This window comes from Protopterus annectens, chromosome 15.part0 (assembly GCF_019279795.1).
Source record: "Protopterus annectens isolate FY-2018-M chromosome 15.part0, PAN1.0, whole genome shotgun sequence".
Lineage (NCBI taxonomy): Eukaryota > Metazoa > Chordata > Ceratodontiformes > Protopteridae > Protopterus > Protopterus annectens.
Window position 1 is genome coordinate 466758818 of NC_056749.1, and position 27483 is coordinate 466786300.

At 41.9% G+C, this 27483-nt stretch overlaps 1 protein-coding gene across 1 annotated transcript in view; it reads right to left on the reverse strand.

The window, feature by feature from the left end:
- Positions 1-27483, reverse strand: part of NXT2 (nuclear transport factor 2 like export factor 2) — an 89343-nt gene that overhangs the window by 36122 nt on the left and 25738 nt on the right. Inside the window, exon 2 of the mRNA XM_044057283.1 lies at positions 27072-27158. Within this exon, the coding sequence (XP_043913218.1) occupies positions 27072-27158 (87 nt within the window). The remainder of the gene's footprint in view (positions 1-27071; positions 27159-27483) is intronic.

Consider the following 27483-nt stretch of genomic DNA (forward strand, 5'->3'; position numbering starts at 1 on the left):
TAGAAAAACAGACTCCCACGGCAGAAACATTGCCTATTCTGTGCACTCCTGGTCAAAGTCTCTCTAACCTTCGGTCCAAATAAAAGTGGATCCATTAAAACAGGGAATTAAGAAAGGAGATCTTAAAGAACTCTTCAAAGTTACACTAGCACATCCGGCATGCGTAGAGGAGCCATGAACCACTGGCTGCATTGGAAGTCAACCACATGGAAATGTGGGGAAGAGAACATATACTGGCAACAACTTCAAAACTTATGGATCTCTAGAGATATAAAGACGTCACTGACAGACACCTCAGTAACCAGGTCACATTTGAGTTTCATCAAATGGGCCACACAGTTCAGCACATGGAAGACAAATGTGGGTGAAGTGCAAGTGCGCTTATCCAAGCGGTCCAAAGGATTGCCTAAGACAGACAGACACCAGACCAGATGACATTGTCGATTGGGATGGATCCAGTACCAGTGTCACACACCTTTGTCTCAACAGCGAGATAACAGCCTCTCAGTAACAATGAACACCAACACCAAAACTGGATGGGCGGAGAGAGAGTTCTTTTGAATTTCCAGTTATGGGGAATCTCCTGTTCCAACTGCTAGCTGGGTCAGATCCAATGACAAGACCGGAGGTGATCTATCAAACGAGGTGCCCATGGGGACTGAGGGATTCGAAATTCCTGACCCAGAGCTCTAGGGCTCAACCTCATGGTGCTGGGATGCCTCAGGAACTAACATCAAATGTAAAGCCATCAAGGTGGAAGCCTGTGATTAAGACAGACATGCTTGTCTGCGCCCACAAGGAGGCAAACCAGACCTGGGCCGGATCTGAAGACAACAAAGCTAGAGAGAGGTCAGAAAGAGGAAACAGGCAGAAATGACTAAATAAAGCCATGAAAATTTGGAAATGATTGAGCAAAGCCCTCTACCCTTGGAGAGGAGGGGGAGGGGTGATCACCAATTCCATCTGGGTCTTAGGGAAGGACCTCAAAAGTTGACCTAAATCAAAATTTCTAATACTCTTTGAAGACCTTCCAGACCTACATGAAGTCATAAATAGAGGCTTCTTGGGGCTAGATACAGAGTAGGCAAATTCTTGAGTTTGAAAGGGAGAGTCCCAATCACAAAGCAGAGATGGCTCCAGTGAGGATTCTGCTGGGTTAACAGAGTGTAAGAGTCCTGACCAAGATTGTAGCTGCTGAAAGCCAGTACCAAAGGATATCCCTACCCACAGAAGTTGTTGGATCCAAGAAAGAGAACAGGGTCAGATCAGAGGTTGGGGAGAATGGTGCTGAAGATGTACAGACTCCTAATGAGGAGAAACAGGAGTATCTGAAGGCCTTGGGATCTTCAGATCTGGGGGAGAAAGATATGGGGTATCTGCCTTAATGTTTCTTGGATTCCCCTCTCCTTGACTCTTTGATTTTCCCTCTCTTTCTCCATCTTTGGCTTATTCACTCTTTCTATGCGACTCCTATAGGTCTTTCACTTGAACCCGATCACTTTTCTTCTTGCCGGATTTCTTGCTAGGACAGAGAAAGGAGAAACAGTGCTGGGGCAGGAAAGGCAGGCAACTACCCCTTCTGCACTAATTTGGTCCTCATACCTCTCAACTTCTCAGCATGAGAAATCTGGACAAAGCCAAAATAATGGGGGGGGGGGCAAAGGCCCAAAAATAGGGGCGATTTTTTTAAATACTGCTCTTATTAACCTAGAAAGCTGCTAGAACAGGTTTTGCCTTAGCTTACATTTTCTGAATGGTATGAAATTTGAAACTCAAATGTCTGCTTTTATTTAGTGGCTTCAGTCCTCAACGGATTTCCCAGAAAACCACAAATTTTACGAGGCACAGACCAAAAATAGGTAGCAAAAACCTGGGCAGTTGAAAGGTATATGTTGGCCATCCTGTCCGCTAGGGCTGTAGCACCAAAGGCCAGACAGGCCAGACATTCTTCCTCAGGGTGGGGGCCACCCAAACAAATCATGCACTTGTAATGGGTGTCCTGTGGTAGTGGGCTTATACCCACAACTCAGGCATTTCTTAAAATCCTTGAGGAATCATCCATGGCATGACAAAAATACACACACGCACAGAAAAAAAATCACACCACTCCCTAGAATCTAATAATGACAAAAATAATAACAATAAATATAATGGATGCTAACAGCAGTCCTAAAAGGTAAATGAAACACACTACTACACTACAAGCACTATGTATAAATACCAACAGGTGAAAAGGGTAGGAAAATGTCACCACAAAAACACATTAGAAAATCTATAGCTTTGGTGTGCTTAAAGTCTAAATCTAACCCCAACTCTAGTTAAAAACATCAACAGGACAGGAGGAAACTGTAAAATACATCAGAATTTAGCAAAGAAAAATAATCATTGAGCAATTTACTGGAGCTTTTGGAGATGCACCTGGCCCTTAAGATTGGCAAATGAGATCTGAGAAGTAGTAGACAAAGTATATTATGGGATAAGAGGTAAAGCTTTGGTGCGGAGGGTTTTGGTACAGTCAATGTTGAATCCCAAAACCCCACAAGGTTGTGATGGATGGAAAAGATAACAATGGAAATGGAGGACAAGCAGCTTTTGGTAAAGAAATTCAAGAAACAAGTTTAGCCAAAGGCATCTCCAAATCCATCTCATATGAGGATTAGAAAAAAAAAACCCTTGCTCTTGTTCTGTGGGAGGAACTCTCTACTGCCACAGAGGTAGTCATTTACTTTAAGATAAACTCTGACAAGGCTGTATGGTTAAGTAAAAAAGGAGGCATTCTTGTGGAAACAAGGACGTCTCAGAATTTGACTGTATATCCTGTGCTTATGAGCTTCCTCATCAAATACTCTAGTTCAAATCACTCGGCAGCATTTGAAAAATGACAGTCTCCCTCACAGCTTGTGCAGAAGGGAGGAGAAGGCATGTAAAGGGAAGTGGGGGGAATGGTGTGCTCAGAATTGGGACATGCCCTCTTGCCTGGATGGGGAGTGTTGCGCTTCCCCCTTCCCAAGTGCCTTATCCACCACCTCTTCAATGGTCACTCTTGAATATCTGCATTTGAACTATTCACAAAGAAACTGAATATAGCCACTGTTTGAGGTGCAAGTCTTCTAAACTTTGAAAATGGAGAATGAAAGAGCTGATTTACATTTAGGTAAGTCTTGCCCCTTTCCACCTTTTCTTGAATACTTCCTATAAGGAAGGTCCTGACAACCACTTTTAAGTTCAAAGACACATTTATAAGCTGCCATTTAATGTCCACAGGCAACAGCTGATTCCATAGCACTACATTTCATTCAAGTACAGTTTTGAAAGTCTTACCTGTAACAGCAGAAGTTTGTGGAACACACTGCCTTGCTGGCATACTTGTAGCAGTGCCCAGTTATCCTCCCTCTCTCTGGCAGTCTATCAAACTCAGAGATCCTCTCACTGACTGACTGTGAGGGCGAAGGAACAATCAACTGACAGGACTAGGATTGCTCATCAAGCCCACAAGCAGGGCACAGTTTTCTAGGGTCTAGCACGAAGAGCAGATGAAAACACAAACTTTATGAACACCTACTTTTCTGAAAAAACACACAGACACACACAATAAAGCTTCAAGAAAACTTAGCAGCACCAAGAACAACACACTACATATACCCAACAAAAGGGGGATAATGGGAGGGTATTCTATGAATATTTGCTGTTACAGTTAAGTACGACTTGCGCAACTGCACTATGTTCAACAAACACACTGCTTTATTGGTATATGGGTAAATTCCCAAAGTTTAGCTAACCTGTCAGGAAGAAGGATAAGGGTACAAGAGCCCCTGGGGAACACTCCTCTTTAAAGCCTACTTTGGAGTTAGAAAAAGGTGTCTAGCTTCTAGTGCTCCATATATGTATGAACAGAGGACCAAGTTACTGCCTCTAGAGACCATTCCTTTCGAATATGCCAGTGGAGAGACAAAGACCCTGGCAGAATGTGCATTTAACTTGCCTGGATTCACCTTGTCATGGTATGTGTAACAAAATACAATACCACAGAACAACCAACATACAATGGCTTGCTTAGGGACAGGCAGACCTTTCTTTGCCCGAGAAGGAAATAAACAGCCTTTCAGACTTTCTAAAGGGTTTCATTCTAATCGAGGTAATACCTGAGCTGCCGATGCACATCCAAGGTATGAAGTATCCAGTCTTCCTTACTCTTAGTTTCTAGAAAGAACACACAGATTAGTACACTGATTAAGAATGAATTCTGTGTTGACTTTTAGGATTAAAGAAGGATTGGTGCACAATACAACCCTATCCCTCTTGAAAAATCAGGCAGGTGGTCTCACCATGAGAGCTTGCTCAGAAACTTGCCTTGCAGATGTCACAGCAATAAGCAAAACAGTTTTCCACGTTAAGAACTTGAGATCAGATTGTGCTGCTGGTTTGAAAAGCGGCAAGGTCACATTTTCAAGAACATAACTGAGATACCACAAAGAAGGAATATGCTTGAGAGGAGTCTCATATGCAAAACTCCTTTCATGAAATGTTTTACCAACAAAAAAGATGGGGATTCACAGGCAAGCAAGTACAGATAGTTACTCAATGCACCTTAATGGACGCATATGATAAGCCACCCTGAAGTGGTTCACACTAATATTTCAAATCTAGAGGGATAATAAACTCAATGGACTCTGTTCCATTTAGGAACCACTAAGAAAAACCTTGCCCATTTATAAACATAAGATTTTCTAGTAGGTGATTTTCTGGCCTCCTTTAACACTTGCTGCACATCCTAAATGGAGAATGGAGTCAAGAACAAATCATCCAGACTGTCTGTTGAAGCTTCTCCAAATTGGGTTGCACCAATCGCACTTGAGACTATATAAGCAGAGATACAGACAGAGGGGAAGTCGGTGAGAATTGCCCTTGGCCATTCATTAAAAGGGAGAACCAAGACAGTCTCAACCAATAATAGTCACCACAATTATCTTTGGTATTTTTTTTCTGAACCCCAAGTACCACCTTGTGAATCAGTGGAAATGCATACAGTAACATTCTCGCCCAAGGGAACAAGAAAGGGTCTGTCCTCCAAGTATGGCTGCAAGATGTCCGGAACAGAATTTCACCAACAGTCTGTTTTGAAAGGAGAAAATGGATTTGAGGAGCTCCTCACATCTGGACTAGATCCTGGAACATCACTGCCAGAACTGCCACTGGTGCTGGTTTGTCCAGAATCTGTCTGCCACAATGCTCTCCTCTGACAGGATGCAGGACACCTGAAGAGTCAGAGAAAGCTGGAAAGCCATCTCCCAGGCCATCACTGACAACCAGTACAGAGGGTATGACCTTGTAACTCCTAGTCTGTTGAGCTACCACATCACTGTGGTGTTAACCACAGCCACCAGCAGAGGACCCGCAGTCAACAGGTGGTGTAGGACTTTCATGGCATGAATAGCTACCAACACTTCCTTGATACTGATGTGCTTTCATGTTTTATTGGGCCCCCAAGTGGCTTGCACTTTTGCAGCCACAGACATAGCTCTCTGTACAGATCATACCGGCAATAGACGGGAGAAAGGAAGTCCTGGATTGATACTTGCCTGACCTCTCAGCCACTGTAACCTTGGTCTGATGAAGGGCATCACCAGCAACTGATTCCAGGGGATGAAGGTGCTGAGTAGAACAACTGCAGACATAACACTGCAGTTTTCTCATATGAAGGTGGGTCAGTGGTAGCATGAGAATCATGGATATCATCTGTCTATGAATTTTTAGGAATTCTCTTGCCGGGTGACATTCCTCTTGGAAAATCCTAGAAACATCATCTGGTAACACAGGATATTGTCTTCTGGAAGACGACTGGTTTCATGCCGAAACCAGTTTGTTTTTGGTTGGTGTAATAAATTTTGGGCTCACTCACTAATGTGTGCTGGTAGTCTTGTGTTTTCATTCTGGAAGAAGGGCCATTCTCTTGTGGAGTTGATTAAGCAACCAGAAAGACTAGTCATTGTGAGGGTGTCGGACAACTTCCAGAGGTTCAACTTGATCCCTTGATGGAAGAGTATGGCCGAGACCTTTTCAAGTGAATCCAAACACTTGGATGCAGACTCTGCACAGATCAGCAATCCATCCAAGTAAGGAAAAATGTGGATGCCTAGAGTCTGACAGCGGGCCACTACAGGAGCAAAGCATTTGCTAAAACACTTGAGGTGCAAGTGAATAGCCCAAAGGGCAATACAAAAAACTTGATAGTGAAATCCAAATGCAACAAATATCAGAAATCTCCTGAAGCAATGAACAACGGATGATATGCATCCTTCAAATCCAGGGGAACCATGAAGCTGGTACAGCAACAGAGGGAGCACTGCCTGCAAGGTGAGCATATTAAATATATGACCTTGACAAACATTCAGAAAAAAAGGTACAACACCGGTCTCTACTACAGCTCTTTTTTGGGGATCAGGAAAATTCTAGCACAGAAACCTCTATTTCTTTCCGAACTTGGGACTGGTTTCATACCTCTCAACGTCTAATTGCAAGAAATCTGGGCAAAGCCTAAAATAGTGGGGGAGAAGAGCCCAAAAATAGGGACAGATTTTAAATATTGCTCTTATAAACTTAGAAATTTGCTAGAATGATGGGAGTTGTGTTAGTGTGCATTTTCTGAGGGATATGGAGTCTATGGAGTCTGAAACTCAAATGCATGTAATTATTTAGCGAGTTTAGTCCTTAGTGATTTGCCAAAAAAAAAAAAAAAAAAAAAAAAAACAAATGTTTTGAGGAAAAAACAAATATGAAATAAAAGTGAGGACATCCTGGGAAAATCTGGACAGTTGAGAGTTATAACTAGTTCTATGACCAGAGTTCAGCATCTGCTAGACAATAGGAGGGAATAACACAGTTTGGTCAAGTGGATGAGTGGAAATCCCTTTGAATGGAGGCGAATATTCTTTCCACAGCCATCTTTATCCCCTGCCAAAAATGCTGAGCACCAATTTGTTGGAAACTACTGGCATCCAGGCCACCTTAAGCACAAACGTTAGGGACATGGCACCTGATGGGGGCTTAGGAAAGATGGGTGCAGAGCCTCAGCACATTCATAAGTTGGAAGGGGGATTATCCTTTTTGGGAAAGGAGTCCCTCTTGTTAATCTTAAAAGGGTTTGTCCAACGGTTTCCTTTTACTGCCTTGTTTTTTTGTTTGGCTGGAACTTCTGTTAGGAAGGCTGCCCAAAAATTATCCTTCTTAAAAAGGAGGAAAATTTGGGAATATGAAATATTTTCAATACCACTTGCATGACTGTACCTCTATCATTCCAGTGCTTAAGGATATGATTAGCTGTTGCACCAAACTCACAGTCAGACTCAAGTGGAGCATTCAAAATCTCATTTAACTCATCAGAAAATTTCTAGCTGTGCAACCAAGCATGACTCCTGATCACCTCTGATGCTGCTGCAGTTTTTACATTATCAGCCCCCTCCAAGGGCCACTTCAAAGCATGTTTCGACAATGGCAACAATATATTGTATGGACCTTTTACTTGGCAGGTAATGATGTAGCAAACTGGTCTAAGCTACGCATACTTCTCAACACATATTCCACATAAAACACTGGTAGTTAAATACTTTAAAGCCACCGTGCTGGACTGAGCCAGCTTCTTTCTCGGAGATTCTAGACATTTGCCTAGTTTAACTGAAAGAACAGGATCTGAAGATGGTCCTTTTTTTTTTTTTTTTTTTTTAAAAATCACTGGGAACACCAAAGCTGGGTCCGTGGACAAGGGGGCTTGGTGACAGATGTTTGTCAAAAGTATTGGAAAGTCCATGGGATGTGTGAGTTAAGACCAGTGAACTGCTAGAGTCCACTGTAGCACTCTCATATGGAACTTTGCTAGAAGAATAAGACAGATAGAGGTTACCGTATGCCCAAGGAGACAACAGAACTTCAGCTGAAAAAAGTTTGGGATCCTGAAGAATGTGAGATGCCTGCAGTGAAGGAAGTTGGTCTGGATGATGGAAGCATAACCGTATTCAAATGGCAGCCTATAAATTCCAACATATGCACTGATTGCAGGCTGGACTTTGATTTACTGTAATGACCAAGGACATACACAGCAGAAATAAGGAGTCTACAGCTTTGATGATAGAAGTTTTCATGGAAACCATGAGGAGCCAAACTTCCAGGTACAGAAAAACCTGAATCCCTGCAGCCTACCTTTGATGAACACCCAGGTAGCTGTGCTGAAACCAAAAAGCAGAGTCTGAAATGGTTAATGATTGGCCCTCCATATGAAAGAGCAGAAACCTTCTGGGGAGACTTGCTATCTTTATGTGATGGTAAGCATCTTTGAGATCTACCGAACACACCCAGTCTTCCTTCCTTAGGATAGGAAGAACAGGCTGCACTGTGGCCATCCAGAATACAGTCCGTTTGACGAAGTGGTTTAGAATTGTCCTGAGGTCCTCATTTTAAATTTGATACCAAAAAGAATCTGGAATATACCACAGAACAATGCTGGTCTGGTGGAACATTTTGGATGACTCTACTGGCCAGCAATTTCTGGATTTTGACTGCTGGAGTGGTAAAATGCAGTCCAATGGCAGACCACCTCGGTCCTGTTCACTACTAGCTAACTTCTCCTTGACCTTTGTGCCAAAAAGGGAAGAACCACGGAAAGGAACAGTGATGAAAGAAAAAGCAGTCCAAAAAAAAAATTGCACAGGATGAGATGTCTCATCAACTAGATTAGGCAACAGCCTCATGGAAACATTTGTGATAAGACTGTGTGGTTTACAACTGAGCCTCCAGAGTCTTCCGTCTCCCTAGGGGTTGCAGTGTCTTTATAACATTTAACACTTCAGCTAAAGGGTCACACTGAAATCTTTTTAAAGGAGTATGGTAGTGGACAGCAAGCAACATGGAGGTGGCTGAAATGCACACATGCTTTCCAAAGTGGACCAGAGCCTGAAACTCCCTGTTGGGTGGATGGACTGATGCAGTCTCCTTAGAGATATCTTTTTTTTTTGTGTCAGCAGCAACCACAACAGCATCAACTATTGGACACCTACTTCAGTGGGATCTGTCCTTAGGAGGGGCCAAAATCTTGTTTCCAATGAACTGGTTCCACCATATCAGGTTTCTTCCCAAAGTCCTAAGTCCTCTGTGACACAAGGTCTATTAGGGCATCTGGAGGAAAGACCGCTCTGGAAGTGGATGGGCCCACACCAAAGGCCTCCAGAAACACCAACTCCTTCGGGAAAGGGCCCTCTGTGGTCCAACACTCAAATAAATAAATACAAATAAAATCAAAAAAGCGTCATCCCAGGGGGGGTGGGATTTGGGGAAGCCTTCTTCATCGAAGTCAGTGTCCTCTGCAAGAAATTTAATCAGGGGAATATAAATACTTCCACTCGCACTTGCTCTATGCCTCTCCTGACAGGATACCTGGGAGGAGAAACAGAAGAAATGGGAGGCCTTGAATGCAGGGGAAACCTGCGGATTGAAGGCATAAGCTTTCCCAGAGCCAGCTGTTTTAAAGCTGCAACCCCAGAACTATGGGAAAAAGAAGGATCTAATACTGCTGCCGAAGCACCACTCTGAGTGGGAGATGATCTCTAAAGAGTTGAAAGCTGAAGCAGACTGACCAGATCCAGCACTCCTCAGATCAGAGGACCCAAGCAAAACACTTGTATCTGGTGCGGACTTGACTAGCTCCGATGCCAAGACAGGAGCCAAACTGGAGAGTGCTGAAGCTCCTAGGGGCATGGAGGATTCCAAAATATGGAATGCTAATACCGAACCAGGAGGTGTGGCTCTGAACACTCAGCTGGGACACATGCCTGGTTTTGACAACACTTGAGTCGAGAATGTCAAGGAAGGAGTTGGAGCCTGAGGTGGCCAAGCCAGAGCGGACAGGGGGATGGCAACCCTGTAATCCTCCGTGCCGAAAAGAGGAAAAACAGCAGACTGAGCAGATATCTCAGGCAAGACTGTCTAGGAGGCTGGGAGGATTTACAGTTGTATCTGGACCTGCAAAAAAGGATCACATCAGCTGCTCCATGTCCGACGGCTTAATGCTCCCAAATGATATGCTGTACTGGGCAGAGGAAGCCACTGAAAGTGGCTTAGAAGACTTCCTAATTGGATATGATCAGCAGAATGGCTCTGAAAAGAAGCAGAGTTCTGGGAGTGTGAAGGGGATGGCACAGACAGAATTCTGCTGACATGATAGGCCAGAAAGTGGAGTGCAACCTGCCCACCGAGGCTGAAGGATCCTTTGCCAGGAAGAGACTGGGGATACGGAGAGTGGGAGAAATGGATGCTTCTGACACCAATGGGACAGGACAAGGATGCCAAATAGGAGGTGCCCGAGTCAGAGGTGCTGAAGGCTGATGAACCTTAGTTTTTGGCGGACCCTCAGTGGATCTAGAGGACAGTGTGTAGTCTCCTCGTTCCTTGGATCAGAACTTAGAATTCTTGTCCCAGGACCACTTTCTCCCTCTTCTCTGATTTCTTACCAAGAGAAGGGGAAGAGGATGAGGTTGTCAAAAGCAGGAGCATCCCTTTCATTAGAAGTTTGGCCTGACATTCGTTAATTGCTTGGGCTTCAAAAACTGCACAGGCTGAATAGGCCACATCTAAAATGGGCAGTACCTAGACGGTATACACAGTGAGTATCTTGTGGTAGCAATCTGTGTCTTTATGCAACACACTTCTAACTATAAAAGACTTTTCTATCTCCAAAATTAAGTCGGACAACACTAGCATCTGTAATAACAGCAACTAAAAAAAAGCACTACCGCATCACACACTAAAAAAAAAAAAAAAAAATCACTCATCTAAAGGCAAAACTATCAACTACAGAAATCCTATTTCACTACCCAACCACACTAATACAGCAGAAAAAGATGTTATCTGTATGATCAATATTTTAATCATACTTTTGTTTTCTTTACAGAAAGCAAAAGGAAAAAGGGTGGGAACTCCCAGACAAAGCAAATGCCACACAAGAAAAACACTAACAAGTAACTATAACCTAAAAACTTAACATCTATACCTAACAAACGCACTAATAAAAGCTTACAGCTGCTATACCAAAAAAGATACAGTCAACAGAGCTGGAAACCCACGAACCACTCTTGATGGCAGCAAAGAGTAGAACAGGGTATTGTGGATGGAACAGGCAGAGGTCGTGGACTGAAAAATCTAGACATTGCCTGTGTCAGATAATCCATAGGCTGAAACTGCATTGAAAAGACATCAGACGGTTTGAACTATTATTGTAGTTCCCCTTCAAATAAATAGAATAAAGTAAGTAAATAAAAAGAACACTGTTGTTTTGTGTGCATCTAAGGGCCTAGATGTTTACAGAATAAACATTGACTTTAGATTTACTGCATGTCCACTGAAAACAAATCTGGCACAGAAGAATTCAGTAATATTCAGGTACTCCATCTGCAAACTCAGACAAATACTGTCTCCAGACTAGCACATTAAGCAGTGTCATTACTTGTGGTTAACTCTGTAAACTAGATGAAGCATATGTTAATTCTAACTATGAGAACAGACAGATATATTTTGGGTAACAATGACAGACAAGGTGATTAAACCAGTAGTCTTGATTGAAATAAGACCATGCTCGTCTTTAAACATATGCCTAAATTTAAATACTGGGCTGGAAACATGCAGTAAAGCATCAGCAGAAACATGAATCTAACTATTAGAAGTTTCTAAAGAGTACATTATAAGAATCATCTTAAAGAACAGACCTATAGTGGATATTTGGAAACAGACAAGTGTACTATCTACTCCTGCTTTGGGCAGACAAGAAGAAAGCTGCGAATTTGTTTTTACCCAATTCAAATACTAAAGCTAATCAAAAAAAACTGACCAGGTCCTAGTGCACTATTATTTCAGAGAGAGACATTTTAGCTATAGCACTTTTTGGACAATCTAGTACAAACTAACAGACCAAACCCAACCACCTTATTACCTTTTCTTGTTCCACTATCCCTGGGTATGGACGCAAATTCTTTGGTAAAGGGACGGTGGGGCGAACCATGGAAATTAATTTTTCATTAATACTAACACAGCAGCATCAGTCTCTGGATGTAAATTACATCCACACAAAGCTGAAAAATTAACTATTTCAGCAGGCTTCGATAACTCTTCAATTTCGGACATCACAAAGTAAAAATAAGTAGTAACAGCTTAGTTTCAAAGGCCAAGGGGGAGGTGAGAAACAGGAAGCGTCAAGATGTCATTTTTGAATAATCCCCTTTCTTTCCTTACTATTCTGAGAACGACTGTCCCCAGGATGACAATGAATTTGGCCATTTGTGATCAGCGCACTAACCTGGTTAACAAATGATAAACAGCTGCAAATTTAATTTCAAGACATGAATACTCAAGTATGAAAAGTAATAAACATTTCAGAAGCAAATAGTGCCTTCATAATCAAGAGAAGGAGCAAAGAGAAAGGAGCATACTTCCAGAGTCATATAAGAAGAAGAGCTTGATTTCTGGGCAGAACACAATGACCGAGAGTTAGCCATGGTGAAAGTGAAAGGTAGAGTTGCCACCATTTCAGACACAATAAGATTTTAGCTGAAACAGAGCTTTATATCAGACAAGCCATCAGTGACATTTTTGTTATTTTTTGGCTCAAGTTAAGCTCTGAACAGGTATACAAACACAAGCCATCACATTACTAGTACATCAAAAATCACAAAATATTTTTAAGTTCACAGCAGTAATCAAGTAGATTTGTTTTATGCTAATCTGAGAATTCTTGGTTTGACTCCTTGTCTAGCGGTTTATTTCCAATGGCAAGCCAGACAGGAGTGAATCAGCATCACAGTCAGAAGATTCAGAGTAGCAGAAGTAACTTCATTTGTACACAGGTGCTGGGAAGCATTAATAGCAGGTAGACAGGTGAAACAGGAAATGTAGGCATGGTTATAAACAGATAACTAAAGACAACCTACTAGGACAGCTACATTATTGGCAAATGACGTTATTAGTCCTTACCCAAAAAAGGTGTGCTCAAGAGCTCTTGCTAGGAAATGTCCCCATAGACTGGTACATGTAATGCTGCATTAGCTAAACAAAATTTTCCATCCTATACCATGCAGACTGGACATATTACAGCAGTTAAAAAAAGTCCTTTATGAAAGCCAGCATGAACTGCTGCTCACTTTTTTCAATGCACTGGGATCATACACCTCAAACTCACAGAGCAGGAAATCTGGACAAAGCAATAAATAAAAGTGGGACAAAGGCCCAAATATAGGGACAATTTTTAAATATTGCTCTTACAAACTTAGAAAGTTAATAGAATAACAGGTTTTATATTAGAATGGATTTTCTGAATGATATGAAGTCTGAAACTCAAATGTCATTATTTTTAAGCTTTAATCTTTAATAATGATTTGCCACTAATTTGCCAGAAAAAAACACAATTTTTTGAAAATCAGACCAAAAATAGAAGGCAAAAATTTGGACATTCTGTGAAAACCTGCACAGTTGAGAGGTGTGATAGGGATATCTGTTGCACATTCAGTACAAACTGAAGAATGCTTGGTACTGAAGTTATCCTGTGCCAGTCTGACTTTTAATCGCAGTTGGAAAAGCGCATATTACAAATACCTTGCCAAGGCCTTTGACACCATCCCCCACTCTGGAATCATAGATAAACTTACTAAGTTGGGCATTAATCCCTATGTCACCCAATGGGTTGCTAAATGGCTTACTGATAGAACCCACACTGTAAAAGTAGCCGACTCCAAATCCAGCTCCAGACAAGTGACAAGTGGAGTACCTCAGGGTTCAGTCCTGGGGCCGCTCTTGTTTGGCATCTACTTCTCTGAAGTAGATGTCAACACTAAGGGACTCTGGCTAACAAAGTTTGCAGATGACTGCAAACTGGGAGCCATTATTGAATCCCCAAATGATGTGGATACTTAAAGGGCCTTACAGAAACAGATGCTTGGTGCCAGAGCCATGGGCTCAAGCTCAATGCCAAGAAATGTATTGTTATCCCCTTTGGGAATAAACATGTATCCATGAATTACCATATAGGTGGCAGTACACTAAACACAGAAAGTGTGATAAGAGACTTAAGGGACACAGGTGGACAGTGGTCTCACCTTCGATAACCACATCGCCACAACAGTCAGGAAATCCTTCTATGTGGCACACCTCATCACGAAGGGCTTTTCATCCAGAAAAAAGGAGGTCATTGTCCCACTGTACTCATCTCTCATTAGACCCATTATAGAATACAATGCCCCAATTTGGTATGTACCTCTCAAGACATCTGCAACAACTGGAAAGGCCTCAGAAATACCTCACTAAAAGAATCACAGGACTAAAGCAGATGCCCTATGCTGACCGCCTTAAAAAACTCCAGCTATACTCTGTCGCATATAGTCTACTCAGAGGCGATCTCTGCTTAACATACAAGGCCATGTCAAACCCAGAGCTGTTGGACATGCTACACTTAAAGAAATCCCAATCCCTCAGAGCTACACGCTCCAGGGATCTAAACCTTGTCATCACAATAAACAAAACATGTTGGAGGGATAGGTTCCTGACCCAGAGACTCCCCAGACTCTGGAATAGATTGCCCATACATGTCAAGCAGAGTGCCTCTTTGGACCTCTTCAAGAGGAACCTTGACGATTGGATGGAAGAAAGGAAATTCACCCCAGGGATCACGTCAGTCGCCCTGCTAGACAGGGGTCCAGGAAAGTAAATAATGTGGGAAGAAATATTCAGGGAATTGTTATGGCTAGGCTTGTATAGGCCCTAGGGCCGATAGCCTAGTACTAACCTATGAACCTATGAACCTACAGATGCAACTCACATGCTCATATCCAATAAAAGCAGAGTTACAGGGCTGTATGTGATCATGTCTTTGACCCACTTTTCACTGTAATAACTCCAAACTGGGACAAACCTGGGGAAACAAGAGTCCCATGTAGGTTCTGGACAGCGCAGAATATTATCTTTCACGGAGACTTAGAAGGTGGAGTCAAGGAAGGCAATAGTCACCAAGTGTGGTACTCATCTTAAAAGGTGGGGTGTTACCTTCCTTAGGAAACGAATACAACCTGACAAGGAAAGAAAAAAAAAAAACTGGGAAAGGGACACCATGGAGGCTCTTTATCACACTCCCTGAACATACTTTTGAATGTCTTCAACCTGATAATGGGAAACCTGTTCAAAATAAACCTTAGCCCCCAAAGAGAGCAACCTCCCAGAGACAATGGTCTCCTTTGAAGTAAAAGTAAAAATAAAACTTGGACCCCCCCCCCCCCAGTTAAACTGGATATATTCAGAACTATTCAAAGGCTAACCTCCAGCTATTAAGTGAGAACCTTGCAAAATGTCAAGCCCCTATAAACTCTGAGAACACTTCTGCCTATGGACAACTGTTCACAGAAACCCTGTTCAAGCATGTAAACAGCTGCATAGAGACAGATGTACCCACCAGGAAGTAGTACAGAACTAACTCAAAAAACAAGCCACCCTGGTGGAATCAAAAAATCAAATTGGCTGTATAACAGGAGGAAGAAAATCATGGCAAAAATTAGGAGGTGCAGCACCCAGCAGGATAAAAATCACTCTCATTAAACTAAACAAACTAGATGACAAAAAGTCTACCAAAGCCAAATTTGAGGCAAGTTTGGCCTCCCAGGCCAAGGACAACCAAAAAGCATTCTTTAGTTATGTCCTCAACCTCAAAGGCAATACACAATTGAGTGTAGCACTCATTGTAAATGGAGACAACTATATTGAGCCAGAAGATATAGCAAACCTCCTGGCCAATAAATTCAGCTCCAACTTTACTCCTCTCTCTCTCTCCCTCAACCTTTCTTAGGGAAATATCAAATATAAACTCCCCTACTACCACTAGGGAACAGGTCTATAATGCTCTCTCTAAGACCAAGAACACTGCATCAATTGGCCCAGACACTATCCCAGGATGCCTTCTAAATAGCATGAAACATGACCTATCAGAGCCTCTGGAATTACTATTTAACTGTAGCCTCCAAACAGGCTTAGTTTCTCCTGAATGGAGAAAGGCAACAGTCATCCCTCTGCACAAAGGTGAGCCATCTACAGACCCTGGAAACTACAGACCCATAAAAGTCTCAATAGTCTTATATGTAAAGCCATGGAAAGAATGCTCATGGAGATGATCAGAGACAGAGTAAACCTCCATACACTGGATCCAACCCAGTCTGGTTTCATCAAGGGCAGGTCATGTCTACTCAACCTGGTGGACTTCTTTGAGAAGGTCACCAAAGCAATGGATGAGGGCAAAATCGTTCACACTACCTACCTTGATCTGACCAAGGCATTTGACACAATACCCCATTCGGGCATTGAGTTAGGTACAAACCTGTATATCACCCAGTGGATAGCCAACTGGCTCACAGACAGGACCCAGGAAGTAAGAATCTGGGAGTCCACCTCTTCAAAGAGGCCAGTCGCAAGTGTAGTCCCTCAGGGATCAGTCCTTGCACCGCTCCTTTTTGACATTTACTTCTAACAAGTCAAAGCCAATATCAGTGGTCTCTGGCTGACTAAATTTGCAGACGTTTGTAATTTAGGAGCAGTCACTGACTCTCACACTGACACACATGTTCTCAAGGAGGGGCTGACACAGACAAACAACTGGTGTCAGAGTCATGGACTAAAACTAAATGCCAAGAAATGCATAATAGTATGCTCTGTGAAGTCATCCATCCCTGGTAACTATCATATTGACAACACACCCCTTAGACTTGACCCAGCAGTCAGAGACTTAGGGACACACACAGATAGTAATCTAGCCTTTGATCATCACGTGTCTACAGTGGTGAGGAAATCATTCTATGTTGCACAACTTATAAAACAAAAAGGTATGGCATCCAATCCAAGGAAGTCATTGTTCCACTGTATTAGGCATTCAGACCCATCATGGAGTACAATGCCCCATTTGGTATGTACCTATCCAGGCATATCCAACAACTGGAACGTCCACAGAGGTTCCTCACAAAAAGAATACAGGGAGTAAGTAATATGTCCTATGCAGACCACCTCAGGGCCCTATCCCTGTATTTTGTCTTCCACAGGCTTTTGAGGGGAGATCTATGCCTGGCATACAGAGCACTGTCAGACCCTACTCTGATGGGCCTCCTGCATATCCACAAAACAAACAGTACCATAATTACCAGTTCTAATGACTTGGACCTTGCCTGGGACATAAATAGGACATGCTGGAGAGAGAGAGGTACGTTTCCCAGAGATTACCCAGTCTATGGAACAGGCTCTCCATCCATGTGAAGCAGAGTTCCTCCATAATCCAATTAAAGTGCAACTTGGACAATTGGATGGGAAACCGGAAAATCATCCCTGGTTTGGCACCTATGTCTCTGATGCAAACAGGTAACCTGTAAATGGGTTATCTCCCAACCCCATGCTAACACTTATCAAGGGTATCAGAACTTGTCAGAGATTTGGGATGCATGGCTAGGCTTAAAAAGGCCCTTGTGGTCGTTAGCTTAGCAAATATCCATAAACCTATATTTCAAGCAGAAAAGTCTGTCCCATAAGCAGGACATGCATTTTAGGGAAAGATTTTGAAAGGGCATTATTAACATGTATTGAGGTACCCCCTATTTTAAGAAATGCTCTGCATATGTTTGCAACCTGCTGCAATTCCACTTTCAGTACATTTGCAATAAGGGACAGTTGTGCAAGATCTTTCCATAACAGTAGATATCCTACTTATCACTGTTGCAGTATTCATTACACTTGGGATATCCTGCAGAGGCCAGCCAAACTTCCTGCCAGCACACCAAAACTTTTACCGTTCCTGGTGTCATACATCAGACATATGCCCTACGTGCAAGGTGTAAAGCACACATGTGACATACAGATGCCTAATCATCAGAAGTGAAGTGCCCCAGGAGAACCAAAGGAACCACAGAGAAGCAGCAACATACCCATCCAAGAAGGGGTTAAAGTAAGAGAGATAACTCTAGCCAGTAGTAGGGCAACAAAGGGAGAGAAGGGACAGGAGGGAGGGACCAAATAATGCAAGTGTGAGAAGCAGGACATATACTGTTATGGCAAGATCTTCCACAACTGTACTGTGCCCTTCCTTATGACTGGTGCAGTATTCTTTATACTTGGGAGAGTACAAAAAGCTACTGCAAAGCAAGGCAGGAAGAAGGCAGAGAATAGCACTCCACAAATCTATGAAGAATAGCCCTGGCAAATCCTGCCCTGCCTCTGGAAATGACATCCATCTTAAAATGTTTGGTAAAAGTGCGGACAGATGAAAAGTAGCAGCTTCCAAGATGGATCTAGCATCCAGACAATTGAAAAAAAGCACCAGAAGAGGCTACTGCGCTGGTAAAATGAGCATGAATCAGAGAGGAAAGCAGACTGCTGTGAAAAGCATAATAAAAGGTGAGGGCCTTTCAGGAGGTCCAGGAGGAGTTGGTTTGCTTAAACACTGCCAAACCCAATTTCCTGGCATGAAAGGAAACAGGTTGCTCAGACTTTTACTGACTGACATTTGTTAAATGGGTTAATCCAGCTAAGTCTGGGGCACATTTTCAGTGGAGACAAGCTCCAGAAATAATGCAAGTAAAATATTAAAGTAGGGTCACAAAAATATAGTACAAGTAAAAAATTTGTACATAGCAGTACAATGCATAGGTAAAATAACAGTTAAGTACAATTTCCAAAATTTGAAAACATTATATAGCATACGCCAAACAATTAAAAGGTTTAGAGAATATTACACAAAGGAGTACAGTATGAATAGAGTTTGTTACAGCAAGTACAAGGAGGAAGAGTTGATAGAGGAAAGCAGATAAGATGAGAAGAGAGAAGATTAGTTCAAATAGGGGTTTGACAAAGGCAAGACCACGTCTTCAGGAGAAAAAGTTTAAGCTCTTTCTTAAAAAGGTATTTATGCTGAATGCTTCTTATGTTGAGAGGGAGCGAGTTCCAAGCATGGGCTACAGAGTGTTTGTAAAGAGTCTTACCAATGTATTTGCTGGGTTTGTATAACTGACGGAAGAGTTTGGGAGTATGGAGGTAATGAGGGGGGTTATAGAAGGAGACTAACCTGGAGATGGAGGAACAGGATGAGGGTTCATATAGGAGTGTGTGCAAAATGTAGCTGGGGTATAAGTAGCTATTTGGAGAATTCTGGCCATTGGAGTGACTTAAGGGCAAGACAGTGGTGATTTTCTGATGCATTTTTTGTCTTATCCAAGTAATATCGGAGTCGTTTAAGTATGACAACCAAGGTTTTAAGAAAAGTATTACTTTATTCCAAGACTCGAGGTAGACACTTTCATACAAAACTTCATCAGACCATGAACTATACAAATGCTCTTAATTACAGATCTAAGCACCTGATTAACCAATTAAAACAATTCCAGTTGCAAATAATCAATGAATCAGTCTCCGTGTTAGCAGAAGGGGTTTTAAAGGAACACTGTCATTCAAGTCAAACCCTTTGTCAGCCTGTAGACTTATGATCCAGTGCAATTCCTCTTTTTATCCTGTTATGAATACTCTCTCCCCTGGGATTCACATTAAAAGTATGCAGTATCAAACTCAAATGCATGTCCTTTCTTTCTGCTTAACATGTTTATTCAAAGCACTGGTAGGCACATCCTGTCTAATGTCTCCTAAATGCTCTAATACCCTGTCTTTTAACCCCCTGGCTATCATTCCTAGTATGAATGGCCTCCCCAAACTACACAAGCATGCTCAGTCACCTCCAATGAGACTGACATTTGGAGGACAAGGGTGGATAAAAGAATCATTATCAATTTATGTGGAAAATAAGCTTAAGATGGCAATGATTCAGGCACCTGCACTGTTGCAGGACACAGAAGATTTTTTGGTCAGTTTGTATGGATGCTTGAAGGAGTATCAAAGTAGAATAGAGTTCCTATTAGTAACGTTAGAGGTCAAAAAAAGAAGTTATGTCTTACCATAACGTTCCATCTGTATTGTTGATCCTCGTTCAGTCATTACACATGGGTATTGGTTCCGACCTCGGAACCGAGCCAGCCATTTTCCAAGCTCGTGTCAGCTTCAAACTCTTGAGCTAAACTCCTACCCACAATCCCCCTCTTCCGGTTACCTCAGATTGAGTTTGCAAGTCAAAGAAGGTAGAGGCTACCTCTGGTCAAATAACCTAAGAGAACCGGATGGGGAGATCCACTAGAAACCACAGGAGGGGGAAGGAGGGAGGGTCGTAATGACTGAACTAGGATCAACAATACAGATGGAACATTATGGCAAGACATAACTTCTTTATCTGATATTGTTAATCCTCGTTCATTCCTTGCGCATGGGACAGAGTCCCCAGCTACCTCTATTCCTGGGAGGCTCTCATGGAAGGACATTCCTGAGCACCACAGAACCGAAAGATGCTCTTCCCCTGGAGGCCAAATCCAATTTTGTAATGGCTGATGAAGGTATGAGGCGTAGCCGAAGTTGCAGCTGCACAGATGTCATGTAAAGAAGCTCTGGCATAGAAGGCAGCAGAAGTTGCCATCGACCTTGTTGAATGAGCTTTCATGGTAGTAGGCAACGAGATATTACATTGTGTATAAATGAAGGTCACACAGTCCTTCAACCATCTAGCTAATGTGACCTTAGCAACAGCAGATCCTAATCTAGGTCCAGAAAAGGCCAAAAATAATTGGTCAGATTTACGAAAGAGTTTAGTCCTGTTTAAGTAAAAACAGGGTTTGCCTGTGGATATCTAGGGTATGTAGGCAATACTCTCCTCTGTTTGAATAATTGGGAAAGAAAACTGGCAATTCAATGGCTTGATTAATGGACATTTCAGAGATCACTTTAGGCAGAAAAGACGGATTAGTTCTCAGAGACACAAAGCTTGAAGCTCAGAAATACGTCTGGCAGAAGTAATGGCGACCAAAAACAAGGTTTTCCATGACAAGTACTTGAGGTCGCAAGAGGAGGCTGGTTCGAAAGGTGACATTGTCAGAGCTTGTAGAAATAATAAATCCCATGGTTGAATAGATGCTCTAAAAGGTGACTTCAGATGATTCACACCTTTTATGAAGGTCTTGCACAATTTATGGAACATAAGAGGAATCTTGGACACCCTCATGAAAATTAGAAAGTGCAGCCAAATGAACTCTAATGGAAGAGGCAAGATAGACCCGATTGAAAAAGGTCAGCCAGATAGTCTAGTATTAAATAAATAGACACTGATGATGAAAAGGGGTCTACTTGTTTATCTTTCAGCCAACAGGTAAATCTTTTCCACTTGCTCAGATAAGTAATTCTAGTGGAAGACTTACGAGAAGCAATGAGAATATCACGCACTGGTAAAGAAAGATCATTCTGCCTGGCAATCAAGGGAATTGGAGTAGCCAAGCCGTGAGTTTCAGGCTGTTCAAGTTGGGATGAATCAGGTTCTGTGGATGTGAGATCAACTCCAGGATTGGATGGAGAATCCATGGTTGATCTAGTAGGCAAGGCCAAAGGAAGGGGAACCAAATCTGTCGAGGCCAATATGGTGCTATGAGGATCACCTTGCTCTTCAACCGACGGGCTTTCTTCAGAAACTGGGGAAAGGGTGGGAATGCGTAAAGAAGACCCGAGGGCCAATCCTGGACTAGAGCGTCCCTGGGTGACTACCCAGGAGGGGGAATCAGGGTGAAGTAGTTGCTGCACTTGTAGTTGGTTGGGGATGCAAAGAGGTCGCAGCAAGGACGGCCCCAGCAGTGGAAGATTTCCACCGCTGTCAAGGGATTCAGGGACCACTCGTGAGGTTAAAGAATGCACCTGCTGAGTCTGTCTGCTATCACGATGGAACTCCCGGGAATATGCATTGCTAGAAGACAACGGTTGGTAGCCATCGCCCATTACCATATCCTCATGGCCATTCGACAAAGGGGGCAAGATTTGATTCTACCTTGCTTGATGATGTACCAGACCACCGCCATGTTGTCTGATTGAATCGCAATTGTCCCAGACGGCAGCAGGGGATGGAATGCTTGCAACGCCAGAAGCACTGCCCTCAGCTCTAGAACATTTATATGCAGATGGGCCTCCAGTTTGGGCCAAGTGCTTTGAACGGTCTGTCCCTAACATAGCCCCCCCACCACATCACGGAGGCATCTGTGGTCACTGTGGCCTTGGGTTGCTGGGGGAACAAGGGGAGAGACCATTGTGAGAGATTGAGCATCATCCACCAAGGGCAAAAAGAAGGGAAGATGAACAGACTGACTGAAGGAAAAGTCATTAATGAAGAGACAGCATGTCTTCGTTAGTTACAGATCCCTTTAATGTGGGATTATTTAGATGACTTTTACTTCTGCAGAGATTTTGCATATTTACTGATATTAAGTTTGAGTGGCCTTTTATGGTTGAAATTTTCTGAAATGGGTACTTTTGTCATTATTGGTTCATACACTGTTTCATTGCTTACTGAAAAAGTGTTCAAAACTACAAATTTAAAACACATTCTAACAAGTGTTGCTGTATTATACAAGGAATATAATTTAATGCAATCAGGAAGGTGAATCAAAGAACACATACATGTATGCATGGCCCTAAAAATGTGTAAGGACGCCATGGTTTGAAAACAGGTCAGAGGTAAGCTTAGTCCTTCACTAGCCAGATGCAAAACCAATGCGGGTTTTCATGCCATTTCAATGAATGCGAGTCACAAGGGCAAAGAAGTTTACTGCTCATGCTAAGTCTGTTTTCACTGCGAGATCGTCTTGCTTATTTAGAAAATGTCTCAGTGTTTGTACCATTTTATTTCAATTTCTGTAATCATTGCAGAAGTAAATAAGAAAACAGTATGCACGCTGACAGGTTTGTACACTATTTATATTAATTGAGGAGAAATAGCCAGGTAATGGAACACTGGAGTAGCTTGGTAGGGTGCTGCTGCTGGAGTGGTAGGAGGTTGTTGTAGGAGATGATTCTCTGGGGGGGGGGGGGGGGTCCAATCTATTACCCTGTCTAGGGTCCCATTTTAACCATGATCTAGCTCTGGTATTTTGCACTGTTACAAGAAAGTCTTTCGACATTGCACAGCTTATAAACAAATTCATTGTGACTAGATCTAGAGAGGTTACTGTTCCCCTTTACAAAGCCCTCATTAGGTCAACCATTTTGTATGATGCTCACTTTAGCATGTATCTGTCTAGAGCCATGCAACTATTGGATACCCCGATACCTTACTAAAAGGTAACAAGTGTAGGTATTGCATGGACCACCTCAAAGATTTAATCACTATACTCAGTATCCTACAGAGTGCTTACAGGTGTGCTTACAGGTGACCTGTGTCTGGCATACAAAGCATCCGCCGACCTAATACTAATGGACCTACTGAACAGAAAGTCAAATGGCATCAGAAATACTCAAGTCCAGGTATTTAAACTGAAAGTTGTGGAGAGATGGATATATATCAGAGGCTACCATTGTTCCAGAACAGACTAGCGATTCAAGTAAAACAAAACTCATCCCTGTCCATATTCAAATGCAACTTGGATCCAAGGATGGGTAATCTAAAATGTACTCCAGGACTGCCCCTTGTGCCACTAATGGATAGAGGCAGTTTGTAAATGCTGCATCCCTTACATGGGTCCCCTCAAATTACCTATGGTATGATCATAGTTACTCTCACTAGAGCTAACAAACAATTATCAGCCATGGGATAGGCAAGACCAATCAGAAAATGTTGATTCAAGCACCAAAAGGGAAATTGGCTAAGCTTAAAATGTCCTCTAAGTGAACATATGTTGTGGTAGTGAATAGTTTTAAAATAATTGCACTTTTTAGATCACTAAGTGCCCATCTCACCTTCCAACCCCCAACCCTCAATAGTTTCTGGCACCTCTGTACATCCCCCACATTATCTCATCAATTCTAGTAAATCACCACAGCAGCGTCTTCACTCGAGGATTTTTGGAGACTCCTACCCTTCTTTGAATCCTCGTTAAGCGTCTCCCTTAGGAGATTCCAAATGCTTTCTTTTGCATTTAATCTTTGCATGTGCCTCTAAGGAAGGGGAAACCAGAGAGACCCCAATGAAGAAAAAAGGGATCCCATAGCTTAGATCTAACGGCATGGTCCGTCACAGAGCTAAAGGATGCAAGCTGGAAGTACCAGATGGAAGACAGGATCTGGAGAGATGTGACTTAACAGAACCCAGAGACCCAGAATGAGAAAGAATCATCTCTGCAACAAATACAAATGCTGGGCAGATGGGCATAGTTCCTCTGGGATCCACAGATCCAAGACAGAGACTGGTTCCAAACACTGACCCCCCTTTGATCAGATGCTGAGATCAGAGCCGAGCTATCCAAGGCCAAGTGGCCCAAAGGGAGGGACTGCATGAACGGTAACAGCTGATCCACATCCTAGGAAGCTTCAATTTCAAAGTGCACTTGACTCTGAAGGAAATGGAGTACAGAACGTTGAAGAAGAAGCCCTTGTCTAATGCAGCTAAGCTGCTGGCACTGACCACATGGAAGGAAAAGGTGCAGTCAGACCTATGGCCTGGCACCAAAGGATGGGCTGGGGGAAGGAGAGACAAAGCTGTAACTGAAGGCAAGGAAACTCTACCCTCAGAGACAAGGAAGACTGGATGATCGCAAGATCTATATGTGCCTATAAGAAGGTAAATGTAACCTGCTCCAACTCAGAGGCCTTGACACTTCTAGCAGACCTAGATGAAGCCATCAAATATGGCTTGGGACGCTTAGAAAATGAAAGGCCTGTCGCTGAAAGGGAAAGGCCTGGAACTAAGTCAGGGACAACTCCATGAAAATTCTTAAGCAGGGCTCGTGGACAGGAAGTGAAAGTGAGGTTTGTCTGAGGAAGGAGCTGCTGATAAGAAGGGACTTAGAAGACTGAAAGTCAGGGAGTCCTAGGGCTCACCTAGTCCAGTACCCTAATAGTAGGTTATCAGAGCTGAAGACCGTTGGTGGCACATCTCATGCTGGAACTAGAACAGCAGAAGACCTTTGGAACTTTGGATTAGACTGAGCTTCCAACAAGGCAGAGGCATGTTTGCACTCCTCTTTTTCCTTATCAGTCCTCAAGTTTCTTCTCTCCTGTTTTTTTTTTTTTTTTGGGGGGGGGGGTGAAGAAAGGAAAGAAGCTGAAGCAGATACTAAGCCCTTCAATTTGTGAGGGCCTGACGCTCCGTCTAGGTGGGACATACCTAGACAGTACACAGACTAATCATGTGCATCTTGGAAGGGCAACTTTTGCCCACACTAGACATGTTTTTGAAGCCTATAGTCTCTATAGCTGCACCACAAACACACACACCAAACAGAACAATCTGTACAGTAATTAGCACTAGATATAATAACTAAAAGATTAAACTAAACCAGAAAAGCTAAGTTAATGGTTTTTTTTTTCTGTAATGTGAGGACAGGAAAAGAAGTGGCAGCAAAAAAACACGTGCACAACCTCTAACAAGTACAAACAGTAATGAATTTATCTAAAGAAACCCTACAACTAAGCAGAAAACTCTTTCATCTCAATTTTGAAAAAAAGATCTAAAGAAGCCACTGTACAAAGTTAGATTAATATTCGAAAGGTACTTCTCTAGAAATGGAGCTCCCAAGATCACGTATGAAGACAGTAGTGGCAAACAAGATGTGAGGGCAGTGCATTATGGCAGACGAGGCAGCACGTTATGTCAGTTACCTACATATACAAACTCCAAGATCGCACTACAATGGGGAAAAGGTTAAACTCCCCTATCCCAACTGTACTGTGATTTCCATACAAAAGTTTTGAATTTTCAGAAAGTCGATCATATGGTCTAGAGACTCTAGACCATATCAAGTTCAACTTTATGAAAAGTTTATCTTCTGAAGGGGGCCCATATAAAGTTTATCTTCTGAAGGGGGCTCATATCATACACACAGACACTATATTATATATATATATATATATATATATATATATATATATATATATATATATATATACACACATATATATATATATACACATATATATACATATATACATATATATATATATATATATATATATATATATATATATATATATATATATACATATATATACACACACACACATACACACACACACACACACACATACACACAATATATATATATATATATATATATATATAAAATATATATTTTTTTATATGTATTTATTCACACATTTGTGTGTGCATGTACACCATATTCATATACATTCATCCATACACACATTTTTTTAATTTAAAGCATAGTCTTCATTTGTTTTACTTTGGGACTCAGGTATTCTGTATGGTTCTAGGTTTACCTTGGGTCTCTTTCAACTAGTTTAAAAGTATTACACTGAAAGTCAAATACTGAGTACACAGTGCTGAAATGTTAAAATACTGAAATCAAAACCCCTAGGACCCATGTTATTGCTAGGGTCCAGGTTTAACTAACAGAGGAGCGTTATTTATTGACAAGATGTGTTCTGGTGCAGTGCACACCAAGTAGCTCATGAGTTCAATACTCAATACACTACTATTCAAAAAGGCACATACCCATACATATTGGATTTTGCATTGAGTATCATGACTTTCACTATACACTATTCAATAAGGCATCATGTACCCGTACCTACTGGATTTTGTTTTCAGTAAACTACTACTCAATAAGTTGTCATGTATTAATAAACAGGCCTGCTTTTATGCAGCAAATTCTCTCTCTCACACACATACATACATACACACACACTATAAGCAGACCCCGGACAAATAGTGTGGTAAAGACACATCGGATACACTGTGCAGATTTTGTAACTTTCACTTTTGGCACATAATCAACAGTTCACCTAAACCTCTTACTCAATACCAACTCTACTAAAATTCTACTAAACCTGCTGCTCATTTATGTACACATAATCAGGAATGACCATCAAGATGTAGTGGGATTATAGGAAACCGTAACAGACATCATCTTTAACAATAAATGCTTAACGACCAAAGCAACAACAATGTGGAAAAAAAAAAAAAAAAAAAAAAAAAATACAACCACAACAACACATACCGTCCTCCTTTTGTCCATTGTTTCGTAATAAATATGAATGAATTCTTCTGCTGCTTTGCATGCCTGATCTGCAAGTACCTTAAATTCCTAAAATAAATTAAGCGGAGTTTAGGGTTAGCAACAGTGCTTTGGGAGAAAAAAAGTAGTACACATTATCCAAAAATGGTCAATAATCTGATTACTACAATCGTCTGCAAGCCTAAAATTTATTACACAGTACAGTCTAAATTAGTAACGGAAGAAAACAAGGCACAGACACACGACTGGAAACATAAAATGTTAAAAGTTTAATGAGGTAAGTGCTTTCACACCAAATACTAGTGCTTCTTCAGATCATATAAAAAACTACATCAGAAAACACTTTTAATATATTCACTCTAATTCAAAGCAGCCAATAAACACCAAAGAAGGG